The 23,732-nt window shown below is 42.0% G+C and overlaps 1 protein-coding gene across 9 annotated transcripts; it reads right to left on the bottom strand.

The window, feature by feature from the left end:
• Positions 1 to 2,589: 2,589 nt before the first annotated feature.
• DCAF4 (DDB1 and CUL4 associated factor 4) lies at positions 2,590 to 16,623 on the bottom strand. 9 transcript variants are annotated; one of them, XM_030481221.2, is made up of 14 exons: positions 16,077 to 16,309; positions 15,836 to 15,920; positions 14,089 to 14,186; positions 12,488 to 12,645; positions 10,860 to 10,942; positions 10,108 to 10,210; positions 9,011 to 9,154; positions 8,283 to 8,332; positions 6,950 to 7,029; positions 5,295 to 5,390; positions 5,087 to 5,184; positions 4,201 to 4,377; positions 3,866 to 3,980; positions 2,590 to 2,920 (listed from the first exon to the last, which is right to left on the bottom strand). In XM_030481221.2, the coding sequence occupies exons 1-14, from the start codon at positions 16,147 to 16,149 to the stop codon at positions 2,727 to 2,729; spliced, it is 1,554 nt and encodes a 517-aa protein (XP_030337081.2). In that variant the 5' UTR covers positions 16,150 to 16,309; the 3' UTR covers positions 2,590 to 2,726. The 9 variants fall into 9 exon arrangements, with proteins under 9 accessions (XP_030337081.2, XP_030337083.1, XP_030337089.1 ...); XM_030481223.1 differs by lacking the exon at positions 16,077 to 16,309 and adding an exon at positions 16,575 to 16,623 and having other exon boundaries at positions 2,594 to 2,920; XM_030481229.1 differs by lacking the exon at positions 16,077 to 16,309 and adding an exon at positions 16,575 to 16,590 and having other exon boundaries at positions 2,594 to 2,920; positions 15,836 to 15,923.
• Positions 16,624 to 23,732: the final 7,109 nt, after the last annotated feature.

Genomic DNA, 23,732 nt, shown 5'->3' with positions numbered 1-23,732 from the left:
TAGAAGGTACTTTGGGTTGGTGTTGATCGCTTGGGTCAGCTCACAGTGTATGTGGTGTACATAGTGTATGCAAGCAGCTACCTGCAACTGAAGGTTTGTAGACCAAAGCTGAACTGTCCACTGCCAGGTTATAACTTTTCTGAAAGCAGCTATGTGTACATAGCTGGAGACTGTGTACACATTTGGGTTTGAATTCTCAGACCTTGCTGAGAAGCTGAGGCAAAGTAATAGGAATTTTGAGGGGAAGGGTGCCGCAGTTCTGTACTTTTTAGCAGCCCCAGGGGCCCAGCTATTGCAGCATAATGAAATAGTTTAATATACTTCAGCCACTGCCTCCAGGCTGCTTGCTGTTTCCACTGAAGCCAAACTGCCTTGCTTGCCCTCTCCTTTCGTACTGCTCTTGCAGGCTTAATTAGAAGTGTTGGCTGCAAAAGCAGTAGTTGTGTGAATGGGTTTGCAGGGACATGCGTGTGAGTTTGGCTGCTGGAAACAACAGGGAGCAAACGAGTATCTTTTGTTTTATGAGTTTTGCCTAAAAGGGAACACAGAAAAGAAACTATCTTCAGTTATGTAAGATGCCTTTCTGCCACAATTCCCAGTTGGTGCTTCCCACAGTAACTGGGCACAGTTGTTGCATGGTCTTGTTCTTGCAGAACAGGCATTACTGGAGTTAAGAGCACTGAAAGGAGTTTAAATGCTAATTTAATTTTGGAATCAATTCTGATTTAAGGGAGTTCATGATCCTTGTGCTTTGCTACCTGCAAGTGTTTGAACCACGTTTACTAGGAAGAATATCAATATAAAGTATGTTCCATACTTATTAGCTGATAATCAGATGTAACATTAGGAGTTTGCAGAGGGGATGGGGTTAGCTACACTTCGACTTCCTGGACAGATGCTTAGTTGCAGTATGCATTATTAACTAAGTCAATGCAAATGCCTTTGAAAGTTGTGCTGCATGCGTTAATCACTGTGCATGCAACAGAAAATGTCCCGTATTAACATAACCGATCAAGACAAATTGCAGAGTATTTTCTCAAATGGAAAGGCAAGCCAGGGATCAGGTCTCTTGGTTATCCAAGGGCAGTAGAGGGAAGGGGAAGAGCCTGCAAGACTGACTTCTCAGTTGAGAAGAATAGGGGACTCCGGTCTTGTAAACAAGGTCTGTAGGAAGAAGAGGCAGCACAGAGCATGCTGTGAGCAGCATCCACCCTGCTTTGTGTGAGCAAGGAGGCTCTGCAGAGGAACACTAAAGCCAGAGGTGTCAGAGGCGCCATAGCTGTAAGGAATACACAGCTCCAACTGCCAGCGAGGGAAACAGGAGTTTGCAGTTAACAGATACAAGACAGATTGGGTGGGAGGGTTTGAGGCAGACACAGATGGTATCGCAGGTGTGAGTGCTGTGCTGGGTACTCCCAACTACAGACCACACCTATAGTCACCAGCAACACTTACCTTTGTGTGTGCAGCCTGTACTTCATCTCAAAGCACTTGGAATGCTGGCGCCCAGTTTAGCTCTGTCATGGCCATCTCACTGAGCAGCTGGATGCTGCCTCCAGCTGAACATGCTGTGCAGCAAGGGTGGCATTAGAACTTGTCTGTATGCTCACCTGCTGACCTGGCAGGACCCCATGGGAAGCAGCATCTCTGATGACAAAGTTGTACATCCGAATGCTCCACATGGATCCCAGGATGGAAAGGTGGTTCCTGCATTCCTTTTCTATGAATTTTGGAAAACTTGAGTGCAGCGTGTCTTTCCTGTGAAGCCAGCAGTGGCCTCACCTTGTTCATGGGGGCTTTTACTCCCTGTGGTCTCCTGATCTTGTCAGTGCTTCCTACATAGACTAGCTGCAGCCTGGTTACCAGGAAGGTGCTGGAGGTAATGAGGCTCCATGGGATGATAACTGTTCTCAAACACAGACACAGTGTCATCCAATTTACCATTAGCTGGTGCTACAAGCCAGTTGTACCTCGGTATGCAAGAACCCTGACTCTGCACAGGCGATCTCCTATCCCAAAGAGGATGTGGTATGTCCAGACAGGGCTTGTCTCCTGCTGCACTTGCATGAGCAAGCCTGCCATTCCAGACTGCTGATCAAACTCCAGGTTAGTGTTTCCTAACCAAGTCCACAGCCCTAACAGGAATGTTCAGCCTGGCTACTGGTCCCGAAAAGGAGCTTTCTTCTATACATGCTGCCTACCATCATCTGAAAAGGACAAAGTTTAGCACAGCCCAGCACAGAAGATCAACAGTGTGAGTGAGAAAACAACTGTTGGACTGCTCCAACCACAGGTGTAGCAGACACACGATGCATGGGCCCAGACCAAAGATACTCCAAGCAAGGCCCCAGAACACGTAATGTCAGCTCCTCCACACCAGCCACTTCACTGTGCTAATCCTCTCTATTGCATCAGCCTACTTGCTAATGTAGATGCAAGCACAGCTACGTGGTCATATGAACAAACTAGGGTTAAGTTAGAGCAGCCTTTTGGCAGCAAGTTCAGCTAGCATGGAGACAGGCCCTTACTGAAAGTTACCAGCTTTACAAAGCTTACAGCTAGGTTTCAAAGAGGCTGAGTATTGCCCAAGAAGTTAATCAGCATTCAGCTTTTATTTACAAGATACATACAGCAAGATTTGCTGAACCTGCTGAAGAAGGTGCAGAAATTGCGAAGTCATGTATAGGCTGGCAGCTTTGTAGACAAGGTCTGAGGAGAATATTGTGTCAGTCATAGGAGAAGTGGTAGAGATCCTGTTTGACAGCCATGAGTAAGCCAGGAACTCCTCGGTGACCCCCAAGTCTTGAAGAAAACACCACGCTGGGAATAGCATCTTTGGAGGATGGGTGGGGAGAAGGGATGGTTCTAAGCAGATGGGCATCCTGGAGACTCCAAATTCTGGTATAGCAATCCTGACCAACTAGAAAGGACAGGACACCAGAATGCAGCATTACACAAGAAGCACTTTACATGGCTCTGCAAAATTATCACACAGAAGCAGAAGGTCTATGGGGAAAAAGCCCTGACCATTTCTACACACACTAGAGGCAAAGTGCATATCAATACTTTACAAAACAGACATTCTACACTGAATACTGCAAAAGTGGGAAAAATGTGTGTTTCCTATTAGGCAATAAAAGGTATGATAAATCAGTATTTAGAGCGCTTTCCTCATTAGCAAGGTCCTAAGCCAAAGAAGGGGAGGAAAAACTCACTGTCAAATTAACAAGAATTCTTCTCATTTGGACAAATCCGAGGAGAGGAGGTTACTATGTTTACAGTGACATTGTGAAACTTGGCTATACTATGAGGATTTAGGAGCTTTGCTTCATTTTTTGTTACCTTTCTCCTCCCAACCCCAATAAAAAAATAAATCTCAGACTGTAGCCAAGCATATTCAAAATGAACCTCTGTGGTACAGACTGTTTACGAGGAGTTTGGCTGACATGCCAGTGCTTCAGTCCATCACCACATGACCCACTTAAGCATCAAACCAACCTATGCACGGACTTTACTCTATATAAAGTTATCACCAAGTCTCCTGTTCACATGCTGTTTCCCTGAAGCTCAAAATTAAGTGTTCTCTGCTCTACTCTTGAGACACACTGTGGAAAGGATAATGCAGGACACAAGAGATAAAGCCATTAAGTGCTACACAGAAGTGATTACTGTAGGTGTGCATCCATAACATTAGTTCTTAATTTTCATAGTACATTACAGTATGTCTAAGGCTAAATTTCTTCAGAATTTTAAAGATTTAACAGTTTTACAGCTTCCAAGAGCTGTAGCTAAGAAACACTCCTCAGGCATCAGAAAATCACTGACACGCACTCTCTGAGTAGAGGGGAACAAAAAGTCAACCCACCTGCTGTTAGAAGTCCTTCCTCCTCGTTTACATGCAGAGGGAGAATAGCATATTCATTGTGATGACCTTTGTACTGCTTCACACACTTTGCTGTTCTCAGGTCCCACAGTTTTATCTGCAAGTTGAAGTAATTGTTTGAAAGACGGTATTAAGAAAGCAGAGAGCACTTGATGGTTGACAAAGAACTAGATCTGGAAGAGGACCCATATGTGAAACTACCACCAGTTCTGTACTATTCCCAAAGAACACGCACCCACCCTCGGGACTCGGATAAGTGCCTATCAGTGCCCAGATAGTAAAAGGAATGGAATATCCTAAATGTGAGAAACCCATACCTTGCCAGCCATATCTGCTGCCATAAGATAATGTTCAGCCTTAAGAAGGCGAATGGATGTAACTGCCGAGTCATGGAAGAGCTGAATCGCCTTCCAGCTCTGGCCCTTTCGGTTGCGCTGACGCACATCGATGCTGAAGATCTCCCCTGAGCGGCAGCCGTTGTACAGCACTGGTGCCTGGAAGAGCCCAAGAGAAAGCACCGTACCTATGTAACACCTAAAAGGATCTTTCAGGTTTACACGGACAGCATCTACATCAAGCTTTTGAGCTCTCTGGTGCCAGTTGTCAAAAGTATTTTATTAAGATGGGCATTAAAACCCAGAATTTATTTTTTTTACACACTGCAACATTTTTCAGCCAACCCGTTAGTTCCATTCAAACCTCAGCTATTTACTTTAGCTGTGAAAGTTCAGCTAGGGAACTGAACTTTCCTAGGGAAGTAGGAACTTAGTCTAACGTAACAGCAGAACAGGAACTGGAATTCTCATATTCCAATTTCACCCTTCTCACTAAATGTTTGTGAACACTTCCAGGAGTATTTAATAGGGGTTTTCTCCTTCTTGATGGGGACAACCAAGAGTGTTAACAAAATGAGGTCATTCGCCAAAGATAAACCAATTTTAACACACATCATCACTGTGCTCTTTGTACTTCCTTCGTTTCTTTTTTACCTCTGTACAATTAACAAAAGTTACCCCTGTTGCCACAGTTTGAAATCAGTTAATCTTTGCTATTCAACTGTATGCAACTATCAGACCACATCAGCTGTGCTGTGGAGTATCTATCCAACAGTAACTGTAATCGCAACCTTCTGTACGGCATGATGAGCCCAATCACAGACAGAACAAAAAACTTTGGAAAAATGAAGGGCATGGTGGTTCTTACCTGTGTGGCAAACTGTTGTGCCAAGACATCACTACTGGTTCTAAATGACTGTTGACGCCCTGTCACTACATTGGCCACAAGAACTCGTCGCGTCAGGCCTAAGGAAGACAGATTACGCTTGTTTAGCCGTAATTTGGTAGCAGCTTGGAGATTAATGCAAGAAGTCTTTCCCACTGAGACAGAAGTGGTTGCTAGCCTTGGGGATCACCTGTGCTGAAGCAGGCACTCATTTGAGGGTTCAGGCACCAAGCACAGGACCAGGCAGTGGATATCTTGAAGCTGCACAGCATACCAGGTCGATCTCCTAGGAGAGAGGAGCAATACATGAAGCATCCATAAAATGTTAGGACAGAGTGATCTCTCAGAAAGCTTCTCTGGATTTCCACACTTCTTTCAGAGTTTCCATCTGAAGCAGAAAAAGTGTTACCCAGTTAGTGTCCCTGTGCTACTCAAGAGACAGGAAACAAAAGTGGGGCTTCATGACTGTAAGCTGAAGACTTGTAGTCTATATAGAGAGATGATTGTGAGAGATTATGAAATTTATTCAGCAGTTAAGAGTGCTGACCATGGCAGGAAAGAAAAAAGTAACACTTGTCTTATAGCACTAAGTAAGCCATTTTTTAAAGACAAGTGGGCTAGAAACACAAAACATTTGCTTCATAAGCTATAGATTAGCCAAAGCCTAACAATACTCTTGATTTGACCCTTACTTCTGTAGCTCCAGCACAAATTCTACTAATTGACGTAAATTTTAAGTCCTCAGTTTTCACTTCCTCCATGGCACGTGCACCATGATCATACATATGTCAGGCAGCATAGGGGACATGTCTAACGCAGTTTTAGACAGATGAATTTCTACTTTACTCCCAGCATCTGCTTAGCAAGGTTCCCTCAAAACAACAGTTTAGGAGACTGAAGCCAATCTAACTTGGAAATACCTGAAAAGGTTAATATGAAATACTTAGACAGGAGGACTTGGGTGGAACTCAGGGCTTCTGATCATAGTGAAGGGCTTCAAATGTTCTACAGAGCAATTGGGCATGCTGGCCTAGTAGCCATGCATCTTCAGTGACTCTTCAAGTTCATGCAAACTCTGTGCATCTTTTTTTTAATGGCAGCATAAATAGCATGGCATTAAAGATTTTACATAGGTCCGTAAGTCCTTATCTATCACAGATTTCTTCTGTATAAACTGAACTGACTATGTCTGAATGGAAACTGGGTCAGAGGACTGTACTGTGTGACTTGAAGAAGCGTGGTTCTGATATCTATCAAGAAAATCCTGCCCCCAAAAACATTGAACAAAGATATATACACAGCCACAGCCATCAAACTTAAGACACAGGATTCTCCGAATCAATCACATCTACACACAATTGAGCATGAGCTTGTACAAGCAGCTATGGGCTGAGACATTTACCAGCTTTCCACCTTTGATTAATCCACAGAGCATACCCAAGTAGCTACTACGAGAAGGGATTCTGCAATGATTCTGGATTGTCTCTAAAGAAATTTGAGCACTTCTTGTGTGCAGCTTCTGAGCATCAGTTACAGGGCAAGATACTCCTGAAAAATCTCCAGTGTTTATTTTACAAATTAGGTGTTCTCCTCCCAAAGTCAAGTACTATGTCAGCAGCAGCTAAAATAAACTAGTGCTTTGAATACTGCTTGTTAATTAATTCTTAAGGTGAGTTCTTTTACCTGTTCACTTCTTCAACTGTTTCAGACTTTCTAAGTTTTCAAGAATACAAAAGTCTCACCAGCTACTGAAGACAAGTGTGGAACTAATCTTTCTTTTGTGCTCTTTTCATACCATAACTGCTATCAAAAATTGGAGAAAAAAAAATAACAGAAACATCCTACCTGAGTTACTGCTGCTGAACAACGATGCTGGAAGCAGACTGGCACAGCCTGGTGTTTCTGCAATTCCCATGAGACACAGCTTGCTGAAGTGAGTTAAGGAAAATGAAGATCTTCCCCGACAATGGGACAGGCTACCTAACATTTATAGCTGGGAAAAGCAAGATGATCTGACACAACCACAGCTCACAATACTTTCCCTTTGAGACCTCTGATGTGCCTTACAGTTTACATTTAAGTCTTGACTTCTCATTTCTTTCATAGGAAAAGGCTAGAAAGATCTCATTCTTGCTTGTGTATTTTCACTACCAGAAAGCCAGGAGAAGAATACTGAGGCATCTTTCTAGTGATGCAAAAAAATGCATGGCCTCCATACGTCATTCTTCTCATCTTTACATGCTGATGACACTGCATTAATATAGGTCTGTTTTTCATGGAGGTGAGTTGGAAAGAGGCACACACATTGGAAGGCAAAGAGGACTCACTATAGATTACACTAAAATACTTTCTAAAGTTTATATCAGGTATAAATAGGATTTGAAAGCTGCATTTCTAGTTCAGTGCAGTAAATCTGTGACATGACTAGAGGAAAGAATGAAATGACCAAACAATCCCCCCCCAACTCCTACCTAGCCGTGAGCAAGCCTGATGCACTCCTGCCACCTTCTGGAGCAGTCCTGATTTGCTTGGCTTTTCCCATTACATGCACTTTCCTGTCTTTTGGCATTTTAAGAGCACAACTGTTGCCTGTCATCTCTCACTTTAAAATCCCTTTCTTCCTCTCTTCTGGGCTCTGCATTGTCCATTACTGCTGCTTCTACTTTGCTGCATCAACCCTTCTCCTCTTCTGAGACAGATCTGTAGAACGTGCCTTGAAAATGTAAGAGCAAGAATTACTTCCACTCTCCTCTCACCCCAACCAGAATGGGGATGGTTTACAACAGAAACCAACCAACCCACTTTCAAAGAGGTCCACTTCAAAGAGAAAGGTAGTTACTTTAACCCTCTCTCTCTCTTGTTCTTTTGCCCCAGCCAATTTCTAAACATCAGATAATTTTGGATATGGCATTTACATTATTAATGAAATGGGAAGTCTCCAGGGCAGGAAACATGCTCTCTCACCTACTATTACACTGGAACAATTCTACATATAACAGAACCACACATCTGTCTCAATACCTTCAACATCTTCCAGTTTTTATAACTTTATCTGTTTTCCAGAAAACTTAATTTCTGGGGCAACTACATGAGAAGCCTTTCCTGGAAGTTAGTTCTGTGCAGCATGATGCAGACTTGTGAAAGCTGAACTGAAATTTTGCTTTTTTTAAAAGGATATAAAACATGAGAATCTGGATGAGTCAGTGATGCCCAGCACATAGAATTCACCTTCAGACACAAGAAGACATACTGGTTTTGTGATCTGTTATTCAACTCATGAAATGAGATTTCCATGCACTGATGACAAAATTATGCACTGGGCACACTTCCTTAACCCACTAACAGCCCAGTAATGGGACACAAGCATTTTAGCCTCATACTTCTCTTAAATGGAGGAGACAGAGCAGCATTGAGAAGTCTGTCCAAACACAGACTGAGGCACCAAGCACATCCTATTATTTAAGAGATCATCTTTAGAAGAATCTGAGGACAGAGAGATTATAAAAGCCTGTTTTAAATATACTTCATGATCGAGGATAAACACATTTTTCCTCAAGTTATTTTTAAGAAAGAAGCATGCAAATCTTAGTAGTTTCTGGCCTTCAACATCAGTTTTAACAGCTATGGCGAAGTGCAACTCTTAAGTAAGTTCCTTGGAAGTTGGTACTTCTACATAGTCTTCTCTTCCAATTGTAGCATAATATTCCTGAGAACTAACACTGGTATTGAGGACTTTCAGAGACGAGTTTACCGTGGCTCTGCATTTATCCAAGCTTCACACTGGTAGATTCTTTCATTGTCTCCTCCTAACCCCTTCCCCAACCCTCATGCATTTCCACCTGTGCCCCCCAAGAACAGCATTCCGAGAATGCAACAAAGGAAGGAAGCAGGAATAGAACACAGTACTTTGCGATTTGTGAAGTAGAGGTTGTCATACATCTCCACAGTGGGAGACTCCTTCCCCAAACCACTGAGGTTGATGATACCATATTTACATCCTCCATGCTCTACGTCGTTCACAGTGAATATCTGTTCACAAGCAACATCTGCCTGTAAAAGAAAAGCTTACTGGTCATACTTCCTGGAAAGTTCCAGTAAAAAACAGTTTGAAGGAGCTGCATTAGGTCTGAAATGAAACAACACATTAATTCTGATCCCTTTAACACCATCCACTTTCCATTCATCTCCAAAAAGAAGTGGTTAACCCCTTTTTTATGAACAGAAAAAACATGAACAAGGAAAGCATTTACTTTTTGAGTAAGTACTCTTTCCAATCATAGCAGTTCTAGACTTTCTCTGGCCAACTAATAAGCACAAACTGATACAGGTAGGGGACTTGAACCAAAAATTTAAGCCTTATCAAAAGTGGAATTCTGCTGCTACTGGATCACAGCAAAAGCTATGTTTCAACTTTCTTTTATGACACTAAGTTTCTGACACACTTCTGGCTTCAGCTACCTACGCAGTGCTCTGTTTACAAGGCCAGGATCTGGTCTTGCAGAGCTTCCTATGTAAACTATTAAAGACACCTGTTCCCAGAGACCTCTCCTGCATGTGCAGTACCATCAACTCCAGCAGAAACTGCCTTCAGACCATGAGATATAAAATGATTACTGATGTTTAAATAGGTTCTCTGGACCACAGACTTTGTCATTCCCAAAATTCTTCTCTTCCATTTTCTTCTTCTTCTTAATCCTCTCTACCCTCCCTCCCAATCCACTCAACTCCGGTTTATTTCCAAGACAACAGGCTGATCAGCTTCCAAGAAAACACCCCCAAAAATATCACTTTCATATCCAACTTTTTCATTATTTTCTTTCTAGGAGAGTCACAGACTCTTCATACCTGTTCAATTACCAAGCAGAGATTTTGAGAACTGACACAACAGGAATAATGCATCCTTGAAAGCAAAATTTGACCTATGGAGTTTGATTACAAGATCCTGAATTTTCACTGAAGATGGGCTTTCTTTATCCTAAAAGCTTAAGTTCTCATCAACGTACCACAATTATTTTAAAATTGTTGGTTCCAGCAACTGAAGAATCTGGACTGTGAATTTCTATCTTCCTCCTGTGCATGCAGTTCACTTTCAGTTCATGAACCAGCCTGTAAATGTAGGTGGGGAGAAAGAATTCATGTAAGCCTAGGTTTAATGCAAATCAAAGAATTCTGGATAAGATATTCAGAACTGCTTCTCAATCACAGAATACAAAATGTCAGATCAACTAGCACGCTGCAATTTAACTTACATAAGCCATGCACATCTGCATTTTCCACATTCATGGAATTTCATCCCATTATTTTGAACACCAACACATCTTCAGTAGCAGAAACAACATCATAGCAAGCCACTAACTTGCTTTCTGCGCTGTTACTGAATCTGGGCTACCTGAGCCATTCTACTGGGTGTGGGGGGACTGCTCATGTCAGTTGAAGAGCATTCAGTCATCCAAAGAAAAGCTGCACTGTACTTATAAAGCACAATGTAGCAAACCAGCATATATTGGGGGGAAGGGAGAGGCAGGGCAAGTGAAGTTTTAAACTCCATTTCTCCAAAACTGGGAAAACTCTTCTTTGATTTCTCATCACTTTAGTAATCTGATTATAAAAGAATATATCTAATTTCTTATTGTAAGCACTATGTTCCTCTTTATCTTAAGCGGACCGGTAGGAAATGCAAAAACACCTGACAGGAACAGTTGCACTAACAGCAGAACTCGGTACTACAAACAGAAAACAAATCACACCATTGTACCTGCAATAACTTGTGGAGCTGAGCAAACCCAGCTGCCTTTTCTGTAACAGCATAGATGAATTCAGTCCAGCCCTTGTTGTTTTCTGGAAGAGAATAACATGAAAGTGTATTCAGTTATTTGCTTGTTCACAATTCAAACACGGCTGAGGGTCTTAGATGTTTGGATAACTTCTTCCTCTAGCCTACACACATTAAAATTTTAAGAACCTCTATAAAACACATTCCAGCACCATCTCCCTGCTCTACTACAGTAAGTAGAAAATGTATTCCTGTGAGGTGGTGTGGGGTGCTTCTCTAAGTAGAAAAACTGGAAGAAAAAAACCACAAACAAACACAAAAACAACTAAACAACGAAACCCAACAGCCATTGGTTTCACTTAACATGATCAGCAGTACCACTTTAAGATGTGAAGTCACCTTCTGGTTTCACTAACCTTAAATTCTTATTATACAGCAAAATTTTCTATCAGAAGATTGTTATTAACTATGCAGCCTTACTGCTGCACTACTTTAACTACTTCTCTATTCCTCATTTTTTAAAGTTTCATGCACTTTCTGGGGAGACAAAGCAAGTATTTAAGAATGTTTTTATCTGGGAGCCTAATTCAGATGTCTGATTCAATAGCCACATTTTTAGATGTGTCCATCTATGTCCATAGACTCATGGAATCATAGAAACAACTAGGTTGGAAAAGACCTTTAAGATCATCAAGTCCAACCTTCACCTGAGGACTGCCAAGTCCATGGTGTGAAGGACTAAACCATGTCACTAAGGGCCTCGTCTACAGCATTGTGGCCAGCAGCTCTTTGGTATCTATGAAACCTAAACTGCTCATGTAAACAGCTGAAACAACAACAACAACAAAAAAAGGCCAAAATCAAATCACCAGCAGCATTTTCGCAGTGAGGACTGAAAAGCAGAATATCAGTTGAAGCAAGAACTTTATTACCTAAGGAGGAAAATACTGCTTGCTTCTTCCAAAAGACAGCATATTTAAGCTGAGCTGTGATTTGTAAAGTTGTAAGATACAGCTTTCAGGTAATTAAAACATCCATGTTGGGTATTTTACCTAGATTACAGATATGCAGCATCAGCATTAACTCTGCTCTAAGTAACACTTTATGATGAAAAGCACACAGGCTTTCCAGGCATAAACATACAACCTGCCTTGATCTTACCTGTCCAAAAAAAAAAATAATCTTGATGACAAAGCTGTTTCCACAAAATATCATTAGTATTGTTTCTTCAGGGTCCAAGAATATGATAAATACATTTATCAAAATGTGGAAAGCTGAAAATCAAGATCCCACTTTGTCAGTTAAAGGCAGGGATTTGAAACCTGGCATCCAATGCCCTGACTCAACTGTAACTGCTGGACAATCTGCAATTCTAAGCACGGTTCCTGTCTTTTTATAGGTTTTTTTTTTTGTAATGACTTGCTTTCATTCCTGTGTAGAACAGCCAAACAAAAGGCTAAAAGGACTAAAAATTCTGAGCAGAAAGAAATTTTCCTTCCTTCAGACAGCTCAGGGAACTGTAGCACAGTCAGAACTGAAAAGCTTTAGCTTATCATCTGTCCTGGGCCACAGCACAATAAAGCCTAATTGCAATCTTTTTCAGAATGTACCTTCTTTTGTTTTTCTTCCTCTTCTAAGAGTTTCAGTCTTTTGCATTCCATGGCCTTGTACTGAATGCTCTCCTTGGTGAGTGGGTTGTAGTTATTATGTCCAGGCAGCAGGCGAAAATAGCGGTTCTTGTCTGAGTCATAGTAAAATCCTGGCAGTTCTTAGAGTTAAAAAAACATAAAAGTGGTAAAACCCAGGCAAAAATCAGATGGATAACTAAGTTTGTTCACTGCTCTTTGACATCCCGCATCTTCATGGGAATGTCAGTCATAAGCCTCAATGCTTTTGCTCCCAGCAGGTCCCAAGCATGATAGAGAGACTAGGAACAGAAAACTGCCACTTGAAGGAAAAAATATTATTTCTAGTTTTCAAATGCAGTGCCATTGCACAGGTAAAGAAGGGATGTCACCACTGACCAAGATGAAATCCAGACAGATCAGAGAAGCAGAGAGGAAAGATTTTGCTGCAGAACAAAAATGACTTTTCTTCATAAATCAATCATGAGGTGACACTCTTGGTTAAAAGTCTAGATAAGGCAGTCACAAACAAGCAAATTGACAAGGAGGTATCATCCAAACCAAAATAAAGTGATTCACTTCCCAGAACAAGCCACTTTTTCTTCAACACATAGGAGAAATATAGATACAATCAAGAGTACATTTGGACAGTACACAGAGGCTCGTTCCAAAGATAAACAGGGATGAGAGAAACATTCAATTTTAGTGCTTCACTGCCCAGGTAAATTCACAGAGGCAGACAGGTAAAATACTTTGACAGATACATAATGGCACACTGTTTCAAGACAAAGGATTTTATTCAGAAAGATGAGTGTTAACACTTCATTTCAAGAGTTTTTATTTAAACCTTTATCTACTACAAGAAACTGCATTTGATGTAACCTCTTTTTGCTGCTGCTTACAATTCAGCTCATTGTCAGCATCTCTTAGGTTTCAGCTTAGCAACAAGTAACCAAGATTTATTCAGGTCAACAAAAATATAAAGCTAGTGAGTGAATCAGTAAGGTTCATAACAACACACTGCAGCTAGTATACATAATCTAATTATACTGCAACAAATGTTTTGCAGGATACATCTAACATACTCACAGTCTCTTGAGCACAAAAGGTGATATACAAAAAAAGGTCTCTTTAAACTCTGGCTTTGCCGTTAAGAGGTTATACAGTCAGTATAAGCCATGTCCCCACAGGCTTAGCTTTTGCTAGGGGTGTTTAATGAGTTAGGAAACCAGAATGCAAATGGGACATCTTCCTCAATAGCACTGCTACTGCATCAAGTATGGTCTCACAAGTCAACTCCCTGATAATCCACATTTAGCCACTATTTTTTTCGGTTTATATTAGCTTGGCTAAGCACACAAGTTTTCAAATACGAGAAGCACTTATGGGTGTGAAAGCACATTTGGCCCTCCTCTCTCATTCCTCACTTACTGATCTTTTTATATCACCCAATGTTACTTTCTTCTACGAACTTTACTGCTTATATCCTCACTGTAACACCAGACTATTAACACAGCTACTACTACTTTCTTTATGCAGTCAGCATACATGCAGTGATTTCTGACCCGTAAAACACGGTCTCTTACCTGGTACTACAGAGTTCTGGGTTAAACTGGATGAAGAAGGATCCCCACTGCTGCTGGGGCCTGCATGCACTGGGGTCTGTGGTTCCTCCCGTTCCAGCCTAAAAAAACAGCACTGCCTTCAAGACAGGCTCACAACTGTCCTACACATCTTTCCCACAAAGAATCTAGAAAGCAGCTTGTTATTGACATTAATGGAGTACAGTTCTGCAGGGCTGTGATGAGCACCCTGTGCATTTCACCATACACTAAATTATGAAAATGAAACAGTAAAAATATTCAGCTTAATAATGTCTCAAGAACATGAGAGGTGCCAATATTTTCAAGGCCTTGAAATAACTTGCTAATAACTTGCTAAAACATTAGAGGTGTCTGCTGATTCTGCAAGTGCCTTTAATTCTTTTCAGCAAAAGATTAATTCTGGGCTTTTTACCATATCCGCTGATTAAAAGAAAAGCCCAACCTTGAAAGCATGCAAGACTTCACAGCTTAAAACAAGACAGAGAGTGGGTAAAACGCTGATGTCAAGTCAACAATATTTTGCCATTCTCTTTGTTACAGGAATTTCACTGATGAGGTTCAGAAACAAGCAAAATAAACCAAAGTTTAACGACAACTCCAAGAAAGCAAAGTCTTTGCTTTTGTAATAAACATTGCAGTAGACAGGGTAACTGCAGCTTTCTTCTTTTTAAGTAACTTAAATGGGCACATTCAGTACTGATGAGGAAAATTCCATGGGGATGTTTTCTGAATTGCCTGTACAATTCTCACTTTTTAAGACAAGCCTTATTACATGTCATTTTAAAAGCATTAGGCCAAAATGTTTTACAAGAGTCATAATTTATTGAACACAAAATGACAGAGAAATTCTAATTCCGATACCAGCTCTATTACTGTTTGATTATACAACTTTCAAAAGTTAAAGAACATAACATCTACAAGAGGAAAAATACCCCACACCAAACCCTAGCACTTCAATTTAAAGCTTTTTAATAAAATCCTTTTACTTCTACATTCATTGAATTAGGGCCCATTTGCATTTTTAACTTTTCTTACACAAAGACAACTAATGAGGCAAACTCGTGCATATGTGTGCCTCTTTCTCTAAAAATATATTTGTTAGAAAATGCTTAGAGAACTAAAGCAAAGGATTGGCCTCTTTTATTCCTGCAAGAAGAACTAAAGAAAGAACACAGGAAAGAAAAAGAGCCGTAAAAATAGCTCAAACATGGGCAAGCATGAGTTCTAAAGTTTAAAACGTACTTTTCTGAAGGAATCAGTTTTCAAGGCAGTGGATTATTCCTGAGACCTTGTTTCAGTTCCCTCATCTGCAACATGTGGTATTATTACCACATTACTTAACATCCTTTCAAGCTTTCAGGAAGATCCTTTACTGACAGTTTTTACACTAGTAGACACTGTGGCATAAAATGAATGGGCAGGTGCAATGAAATACAAATATTTTTTGTTCCCTGAACTATCTTTGCACATTGATGAACAGTTTATGGACGACCACACACACCTGTGGAACCACATCTCAGTTTAAACCCAATACACAGTTATGCACATATGATACATTTCCAGGTATCAGTGCAATTCTAGTCCAAGTAGGGATGACAGATACACTATACTGTGCACTAGGTTTTTAGATGCCAAACTCTCAGTTCTAGATAGCCACCATTCTGCAAATTTAATTAGGCATAACATCTAACAGCTTAACCCATGCTAACCACAAGCTGCATATACTTGCCTCACAGTACGGGTATTGTGATTGGGGGCAGTAGCTGTGCGTCGTCCACGCTTTCCTTTGCCTCTCCGGTAACATCTCTTCATTTCTACTTGTAAAGCAAACATACACACATACTTCAACGCTACTTGCCTGGAACAGTCACAACAGTCTCTTAACACAGCCTCTTTTCAACCAGTTTCAAATAGCTTTGCAAAGGCCTAGAGATCAAAACCAAAGCGGTACATTTAAGATAATAATTTACTTGAAAGCGTTTCTTTCCAGCAAAAGAAAGCCCCAGCGGCAGCATATCTTACAGAAAGGCAGACCAGTACCATCGGAAGGGAGGCTGAAGTAAGCAGGGTGCGGTGCTGACACGAGTAAACGTGCTCTTGCCAAGTCTCCCCGTGCGCAGGACGGAGAAGTGCTACAGCCGCGTGTTTACAGCCGCCAGCTTCCTCCCAAGCAGAGGGGCTTCCTCGACACGGGGACGACCCGAAGCGACCAACGCGACCTCCCTACCTGCCGCGCCGGGCCCCGGTGCCGGAGGAGGCCTCCCCCCCACAGCAGCCAGGCCGGACCGGCGGGCCAAAACCCCCAGCCACGGGTTTGTAAGCGACCGGGCCCACTGACCGCCCGCACTACGGGCACTTCCTCACGCCTGCCGACTTCGCTGTTGGGCCGAGACCAGCGCCGCGGCTAGCCCCACCACGCTAAAGCTAAAAGTCCCCAACACGCGGGGTAAGCGCCAGCCACCCCTTACCGGCACCGTCCCGGACCCTGCGCGTTCCCCGCTGCCTCCAAGGCTCCGCCCACTCGCCGATGGGCGCTGCTGACTGGCCCGCACTCGCGCCCGCAGCTTGACGGACAGCTCGCTCAGCAAACCGGAGAAGGATACTGCGGCGCATGCGCTCTGCGGCAGGGCGGGGTTGGTTACAGCTGCGGCTGGGCGGGCCGGGCGGGCTCCTCTCAGCGCGGGGCGGGCAGTGGCTGGTGAAGGGTAGGAGGGGCGGGTGCGGTGTGCGCAGGTATTACTTGATTAGGGGAGCGCGGGGAGACGTAAGGGTGGAGGTTTTGGTGAGAGGTGTCACTTAGCACGGTAGGGAGGTAATACAGGGTGAGGAAGTGGCGGCCTTCAGGGGGCTGAGGGGCGCGAGTGCGTGAGGGGAGCCGCGGTCGGCGCTCAGGAGCGTTTAGTGTGAAGGGCAGCGTTGGGCTGAGGGGTGAGCTGGTGAGGCCTCGCCGCTGCTGGACAGTGTATGTGGGGCCAAGGGCTGGGAGAAGCCGCTGGGGTGGGTTCCCGAGCAGCGCGGGTAGGGGGAGGGGTGGAGGAGAGTCGGGAGTTGAGGTCTGTGAGGGGAAACGCTTGTTTTTCACGAACACCACAAGGGCGTGGTGGGGGAAGGAGGCAGAAGTGTGTGCTTCTGAGCGGTGGGGTCACTGGGAGGGTACCGCTGCTTCCTTCTGTGGGTCACTCGTTGGTTAAAGGCCATTGTTTGGCTTTGGGGAGCCAGAACTAGGTACAATCTCTCTAAATGACTCGAGAATTTAGAAGAGAGAGTGGTGGCTCTAAAGTGTCCCTCCCAGCTGAGGAGTCTTGATGCTTAAATGTATTTTGAGCTTTCTGCTGGGCAGCAAGCAGATAGATGGGTGATATTGAGGCGTTAGATCTAGGACAGCTTTGGGAAGCATGCAGCAAATGGAAAAGTTAAGAGAAAAAAGTCGGGGCTGCAGCAATCAGTAGCAACTCCTCAGGTGGTCAGCAAACGCTGAAGGAGCACTAAAAGGATGTAGTGGTAACTACCATAATTTTATAGTCTTTGTAAGAAACCTTACTCTTTTACTAAAAATGTCTTTATGCTGGTAGTGTACAGTGGCCTTCCTCCTCCACTTCCTGCTTATACAACATTTAATTAGGAATTAAAACCAGTGTGGTAGAAATGTTCATTCATGTAATGGATGATGGAGCTTGCAGCAAAATGTGAGCTGTAGCTCACCAAAAAAAAAAAAAAAAAAAGTGGAAACCCAGATTTAGCCTTTTTTCTTCCAAAGGGTTGGTTTGGTTTTGTTTGGTTTTGGTTTTGTCACTTTAAGAATTTTAAATAATAAAATGCCAGTACTTGGAAAATAGGCAATAGACTTTTACTTCTTTTTTTTTGAATGTTTGGACCTTGCACAAGTTTGCTGTGGGTACGTGGCAGGAGAGTAATTCTTGGGAGATAGCAATTTATTCTCTCACTTGGTTGGTCTGTGTTTTAAGTTCAAAATGCAGAGTTAGAAATAGCCAGGGAAGTATGCTTTTAAGGATATAAGCAGCTGGAGAATTCACCTGTATAACTTGTGAGCTCTATTTCTTTGTCTTTACAAGGCAGACTACCAGCACGGTCTAATTTGTTGTTAATTAGGCCTGTTTTTCATAGTGATTTAGTGATATTAATCTTTAGCTTCCGGAAGATAATTTTGGATTTTAATACAGTAACAGGAGAAGAATAAAAGTACTGATAGGAAGCTGCCTCAGCAGCGCTTTCCATGAACTGCTCAGTTGTTGATACTGTTACTGGTGTAGACGGGATTCAGAATGATGGTTTGTATTTGATTTGTGTGTAAATGTGATGCTGGTACAGCTATGGGCAGGATTCTAAGGAATGTTTGGGTTTTTTCCTGTTGTTTGCTGGCTCATGGGCAGTAGCAATTCAGAACATCTAATGTTTTACAAGTAATGGTATACTCTGCTTCCCTTGGCTTTGTTTCATTGTGTTAATTTCAATGTCAGTGAGCAGTGTTTCAGGTTCTGTGGTGCTGTTTGTAAGCTGTCGGTTTAACTCCACTGAAATAGAATTACCATCAGGGAAGAAGTGTGTTAAATGGTTTGTTTTCTCACTTGTATGGCATATACTTACTATGGGCATCCATAGACAAGAATAGTCTGGAAGATATTTCAGAGCTCACTGTTTTTCCATGATTGCTTTTAAATAAAACAAATAAAATACTTCACCCTTACATTGTTCCTTAGCAATTGTTTGTCTAACTTCTTCTTTTAAAGCCTTTTGCTTTGGTTTATTCTGATGATTTTATTATATCTCTCACTGAAAGATTTTTCTGATGTGTTACCTGAATGCTTATTGCTGCAATTCGAAACCATTACTGCTATTCCTTCTGCCTTCTGTGGATATAAAAACCAATTTAAACCAATTTATTACCTTGCTTTCTGCAACCATATTCCATATTTGAAAATTGGTAATGCTGTCCCAGTTGTCTTTTTCTCTAGATTAAAGAGTGGCTAAAGAATGCCAATTTGTTGTGATGTTACAGATGGCAACTTTTAGCTTTGATCATTCCTGCTTCCTTTTTGGACCCTTTTCATGGGGAACACATACTTCCTTGAAGCGTGTTCACAAAAACTGGATATACCACTGCTCAGCTGAAGCCTTTCTGGCGCTGAGTGTGTTTTGCAGGCTATACTCACCTTTGAAAGTTGTATGATGTTGTATGCCTGCACAACAGTGTTAGTGTTCATGAAGCTTATGGTCAAAAGGGATGGGGAATTCCAGTTTGGGAACTGCTACATGATCAGGCTGGGTTTGTGGAGCTGGCTGTGCTTGGGCTGGTCAGAGTTGAATACTGCTCTGCTCAGGCGGGTTCTTGGACTGGTGAAGGCCATTCTGACCTGCAGAATGTGCTGTGCCATCAAGTTGTGTCCTTCATTTGCTCTGGCTGTTCCTGTCATTATTTGGCTCAAGGGACTGGTTTTATACCTGTTTAGTCCATTAAATACATATGTTCAAGCTATATTACTTAGTATAGTAAGTTTAAAATATAATTCTAAATTTATTAAAACATTCTGTAAAGACCAAACTTGGTAAATAACATTAGAATTTATGGTTTGGACGTAGGCTGAGGGTTGTTGCAGTTTAGTGAGTTGCTTTTCAGCTGAGCTGCAGTACCTGAACCTGGGGTCATTCTTAGCAGTCACATCTGAGAACTAAAATTAATTTGCTTAAACTCCTTGTAAGCTTAAGCTGTGTATTTTCTCATGCTTGGTAGGGGCTAAACCTGCAATTTTAAGCTTAGCTTACATAAGGCAACTCATCAAACTGTGGTAAATGGGAGGTGTACCTGGGCCCATGAATTACCCTGGGCTTGCGGAGGGTCATCAAGAGCAGGATTTTATCTAACAGTAAAATTTACCCTTGTTCTAGTGCCGCTGAAATCAAAGCAGTTGCAGTAAGAGCCTATGTAACTTTGTGTGCTTACGCTTTGCATTATGAGTTGCAGAAGTCCTGCAGTGATAATGTCAAAGCTTTCAGGTGTGTTTGGATGTGAAAGTTGCTGATTGACTTTTTTATCTCAGTTCTCAGGGTATTCTGCTGTCCCATAGATGAGCTCTTCATGCTGAAAATCGCTTTTGGGTTCTGCATCAGAACAAAGTGCTGTAGCATTTAGGGTGATGAATTGTCACAGTTCATATAATGATCAAAAACTTGCTGCATTTATACGGCATGTGGTTTACTTTTTAAGTATTGTTTTGTTTGTTTGTTTTAAATCTCGAGATTCCCAAACATTCCTGATGGTCCTGGAGGTGCAGCTCCTCCAGGGTCTGCCGGGTGGTGGAAACACGGGAGCAGGTCTGAGCCGCCCCAGGAGAGGGCACTAGCGCACTTACACAAAGCCGCTGTCTATGTGCTCTGTTGGGTATTTCTTTTGGATCTCTTGTGTACCAAGTATCGAATTCCTATAAAAATCAATTTAAAAAGCAGAAGTACACAAACGAGTCTCTTTGAAACACTCCTTAAAGTGTATTTGTTTTGTATTTATAGCTCTAAGGTCCAGCGACACTGATGTTACATATTTTAACCAGACTTCTCTCCAAGTAAGAAGGTGAAGCTTCTTTCTCCTGGTATATCAGCTTTGTCTCCCCTGCAGGTCAGAGGTTATGAAAAAACCCTGAAAAGTTGGCAAATGAAACTGAACTTTCACAGTTTATATCATTTCATTACCTAAAAAGGTGGGGGTTTTGGGGGTTTGTTTTGTGTTTGTTTTGGTTGGTTGGGGTTTTTTTGTTTGTTTGTTTAGGGTTTTTTGTTTGTTTAAATCCAGTACTTATGGCTGTTAATATGGCAAGAAGTACTTCTATGCTAATAAATGACACCTGGAAATTTTGTGGTAGGCTCTGTATATATCAGCTCTCACACATATATATAGAATACTATGTTTCCTACGTCTGCGGTGTTTTTCTTTCAAGTATCTTTAGGTGTAAGAAACATTCTGGTCAAATCTTGCATTCTCTTCAGTGCTGCTGTTCTTAATGGAAGTCTTCAGATATAATTTACTGAATATTCTGCTGACTAATGAACTTTTTTCCCTGTGGGATCAAGAAGGAATAAAAAGTCTCAACAACCTGTATGTAAAACTTATCAGAATGAAGTCTCATCATAAAATTATTTAGGTGCTTCGGAAGGTTTCACTGAAAGACAGTAATGAAGATATTTAGGTTATACCTTTGCTAGTACTGGGGGAGAGACTTAATGGCTTCTGATTATAATCTGCAGATTGACTGCAGATAAGTGGATGCCAACAGTTGACAGAGTTTGTGCAATGAAGCTGTGGTGTTATGGGTCTCAGTAGATAGGCTGGCACATTCCAGGTGATAGTCTCTGATAAAAACCCATCTCTGAGACCTTCTACTTGTCATTGCCTGCTCTCTCCCGTGGAGGCCCAGGTGACTGGGCTGTGTTTTCTGCCTCAGTGACTGCATGTCACTTCCTGTGACTGCAGTAGCCTAGTGCAGAGCTGTGGTGTTGCTGCTGCTATTTGGAGCTGACTGGAGGAAGCAAACAAAGAGAATCCCCAACACACAACAACAGGACAAAAACCCCAAACCCTATTAGATATTAAGGGAAAAGTTGCTGGTAGACTCCTGATCCATGTAGCAGCAATCTAGTGAGTGCAGAATGGCAGGTCTGGTGGCTGCTGTTGCCAGTTTGTTAAGAGAAGTGTGTTTATCACATGTTTCATACTGTAGCCTCTATGGGTATTAGAACCCACAAATCCAATGTGTATTATCACTAGGCTGCTATACTTGTGTATAAAATCTGTTATTGCAGGGCAGGCATGATCTTACATATAGAGAAAAGATGTACCTGTACTTGCTAATGTCAACAGATAGGCTCTGTTGTGCATAGTCAAAGTCAAGTGACTAAAGTGATATGTCTACCGAGTTACTTTCCAGAGTGAAAAAAACCGCAGCCTAAGACTGGGAATTCAGAAGATCAGGAGCTCTACTGTGCAGTAACTCACTTCGGTTGTGCATATGTGGATTTATATTTGAAATCTCTCTCCCTAGAAAGACAAGCTGAAATCCAGACTCTGTTGCTAAATTTTACACAGTAACCTGCATGTATCTTAAAGTAGCTCCTCTTGACTCTGATTCTGAAGGGACATTAAAAATCTTCTGGCTTTTGCTGTAAAGAGAAGGGTTTACTTTGCTGCTTTGGGTTCAGACTTGCTGCTCGTGTGATGTAGGGCAGGCTTCTGTGCACCAGCTAGTTTTTTTAACTCTCTGTTCCAGAAATGGCTGCACTTTAATGCTTGCTGTCTCTCAGACAGCAAACTGTTAGTTATCTGTAAAGTCCTTTTGAACATCTTTTGTTTTAGCTAAATATCTTAAATGTGATTTATGTGCAGTATGAACAGTTACCTAACACTCAAAAATGTCTTTTGTTTTTTGACTTGTGTCATTATGACTTGTGGGCTCAATCTAAGAATTAATAAATAAAGTAACAATACTTGCCTTTCCTGCTGGTGGTGCAGGTATATGTAAGTTGTATGTGTGTATATACATAGATGAACATATCTTAGTCTACAAACCCAGGACTTCATTACCACATATTTATGTGTATGGGTGGAGAGAATGCTAATTTGAAGGCATGAGATTTGCAAATGATTTTGACTACAGAGGTGCTGTAAGTCTGACATTTGTCGGTTCAAAATCATAGAATAGTCAGGGTTGGAAAGGACCTTAAGATCATCTAGTTCCAACTGCCCTGCCATGGGCAGGGACACCACACACTAAACCACGTCACCCAAGACTTTATCCAACCTGGCCTTGAACACTGCCGGGGATAGAGCATTTACAACTTCCTTGGGCAACCTGTGCCAGTGCCTCACCACCCTCACAGTAAAGAACTTCTTCCTTATATCTAACCTGAACTTCCCCTGTTTAAGTTTGAACCTGGTACTCCTTGTCCTATCACTACAGCCCCTAGTGAAGAGTCTGCAGTCCCTAGTGAACAGTCTAAGAAAATAAAAGCTGTCCCCTTTATTAATAATTCTAGTGCTTTTGTGAAGTGTTTTTTTGGTAACAGATGCAGATGATAAGATGATCTGTCAAGAAGGTAGGGGTAGTAAGGGGCTTTACACTGCCAGAACATGAAACTGGACCTTATGTTCCTTGCAGAGTGGAATATCCTGATGGTGTGCTCTTTGAAGAAACCTGTGTCTAGTGATGCTGTCCTGCCTCTTCCTAGGGGCAAAACTTAGGATGTGTATTGGAAGGTTAAATTCCTGGTATAAATAATGCTGTCTTTAGAGTAGTGGCAGCTGGCAGCTTTTTCATTCTTCCTCCAGACTCATTTGTTCAGCTTATGGGTCTCTAATACACAAAGTGCTTCCAGTTACAAGATTGATTTCTAGCCTTGTTTTTAAAAATTGCCAGTGAAAAGAACTGGTCAGCATCTCCAAGGACGCATTTTCTTTTAGGGTGAAAATCGTGTATGCTGCTTCATATTCTCCGTTGTCTGCTTTGGATTAAGATTGTGCTTTTGTACAGAGAGAAGTGAACTGTTTTGCTTTTACACATCAATAGCAGATGTCAGGACTTTGACAGCTGATTTCCCACTGGAGGGAAAATTGGTGACACAGA

This window comes from Strigops habroptila, chromosome 4 (assembly GCF_004027225.2).
Source record: "Strigops habroptila isolate Jane chromosome 4, bStrHab1.2.pri, whole genome shotgun sequence".
NCBI classification, from domain to species: Eukaryota; Metazoa; Chordata; class Aves; order Psittaciformes; family Psittacidae; genus Strigops; species Strigops habroptila.
The sequence above is the reverse complement of the archived record's forward strand: the minus strand, read 5'-3'. Positions and strand labels throughout refer to the sequence as shown.

Bases quoted from the DNA above. Each gene is read 5' to 3' on its own strand.
- DCAF4 (XM_030481221.2), bottom strand. From the start codon at position 16,149: ATGGTACTGGTCTGCCTTTCTGTAAGATATGCTGCCGCTGGGGCTTTC. The intron at 9,155-10,107 runs GTACGTTGATGA...TTTCTTTTACAG, and splicing joins ACAATTTTAAAATAATTGTG to GCAGATGTTGCTTGTGAACA. The intron at 5,185-5,294 runs GTGATCCCCAAG...TGTCTTCCTTAG, and splicing joins GAGTGCCTGCTTCAGCACAG to GCCTGACGCGACGAGTTCTT.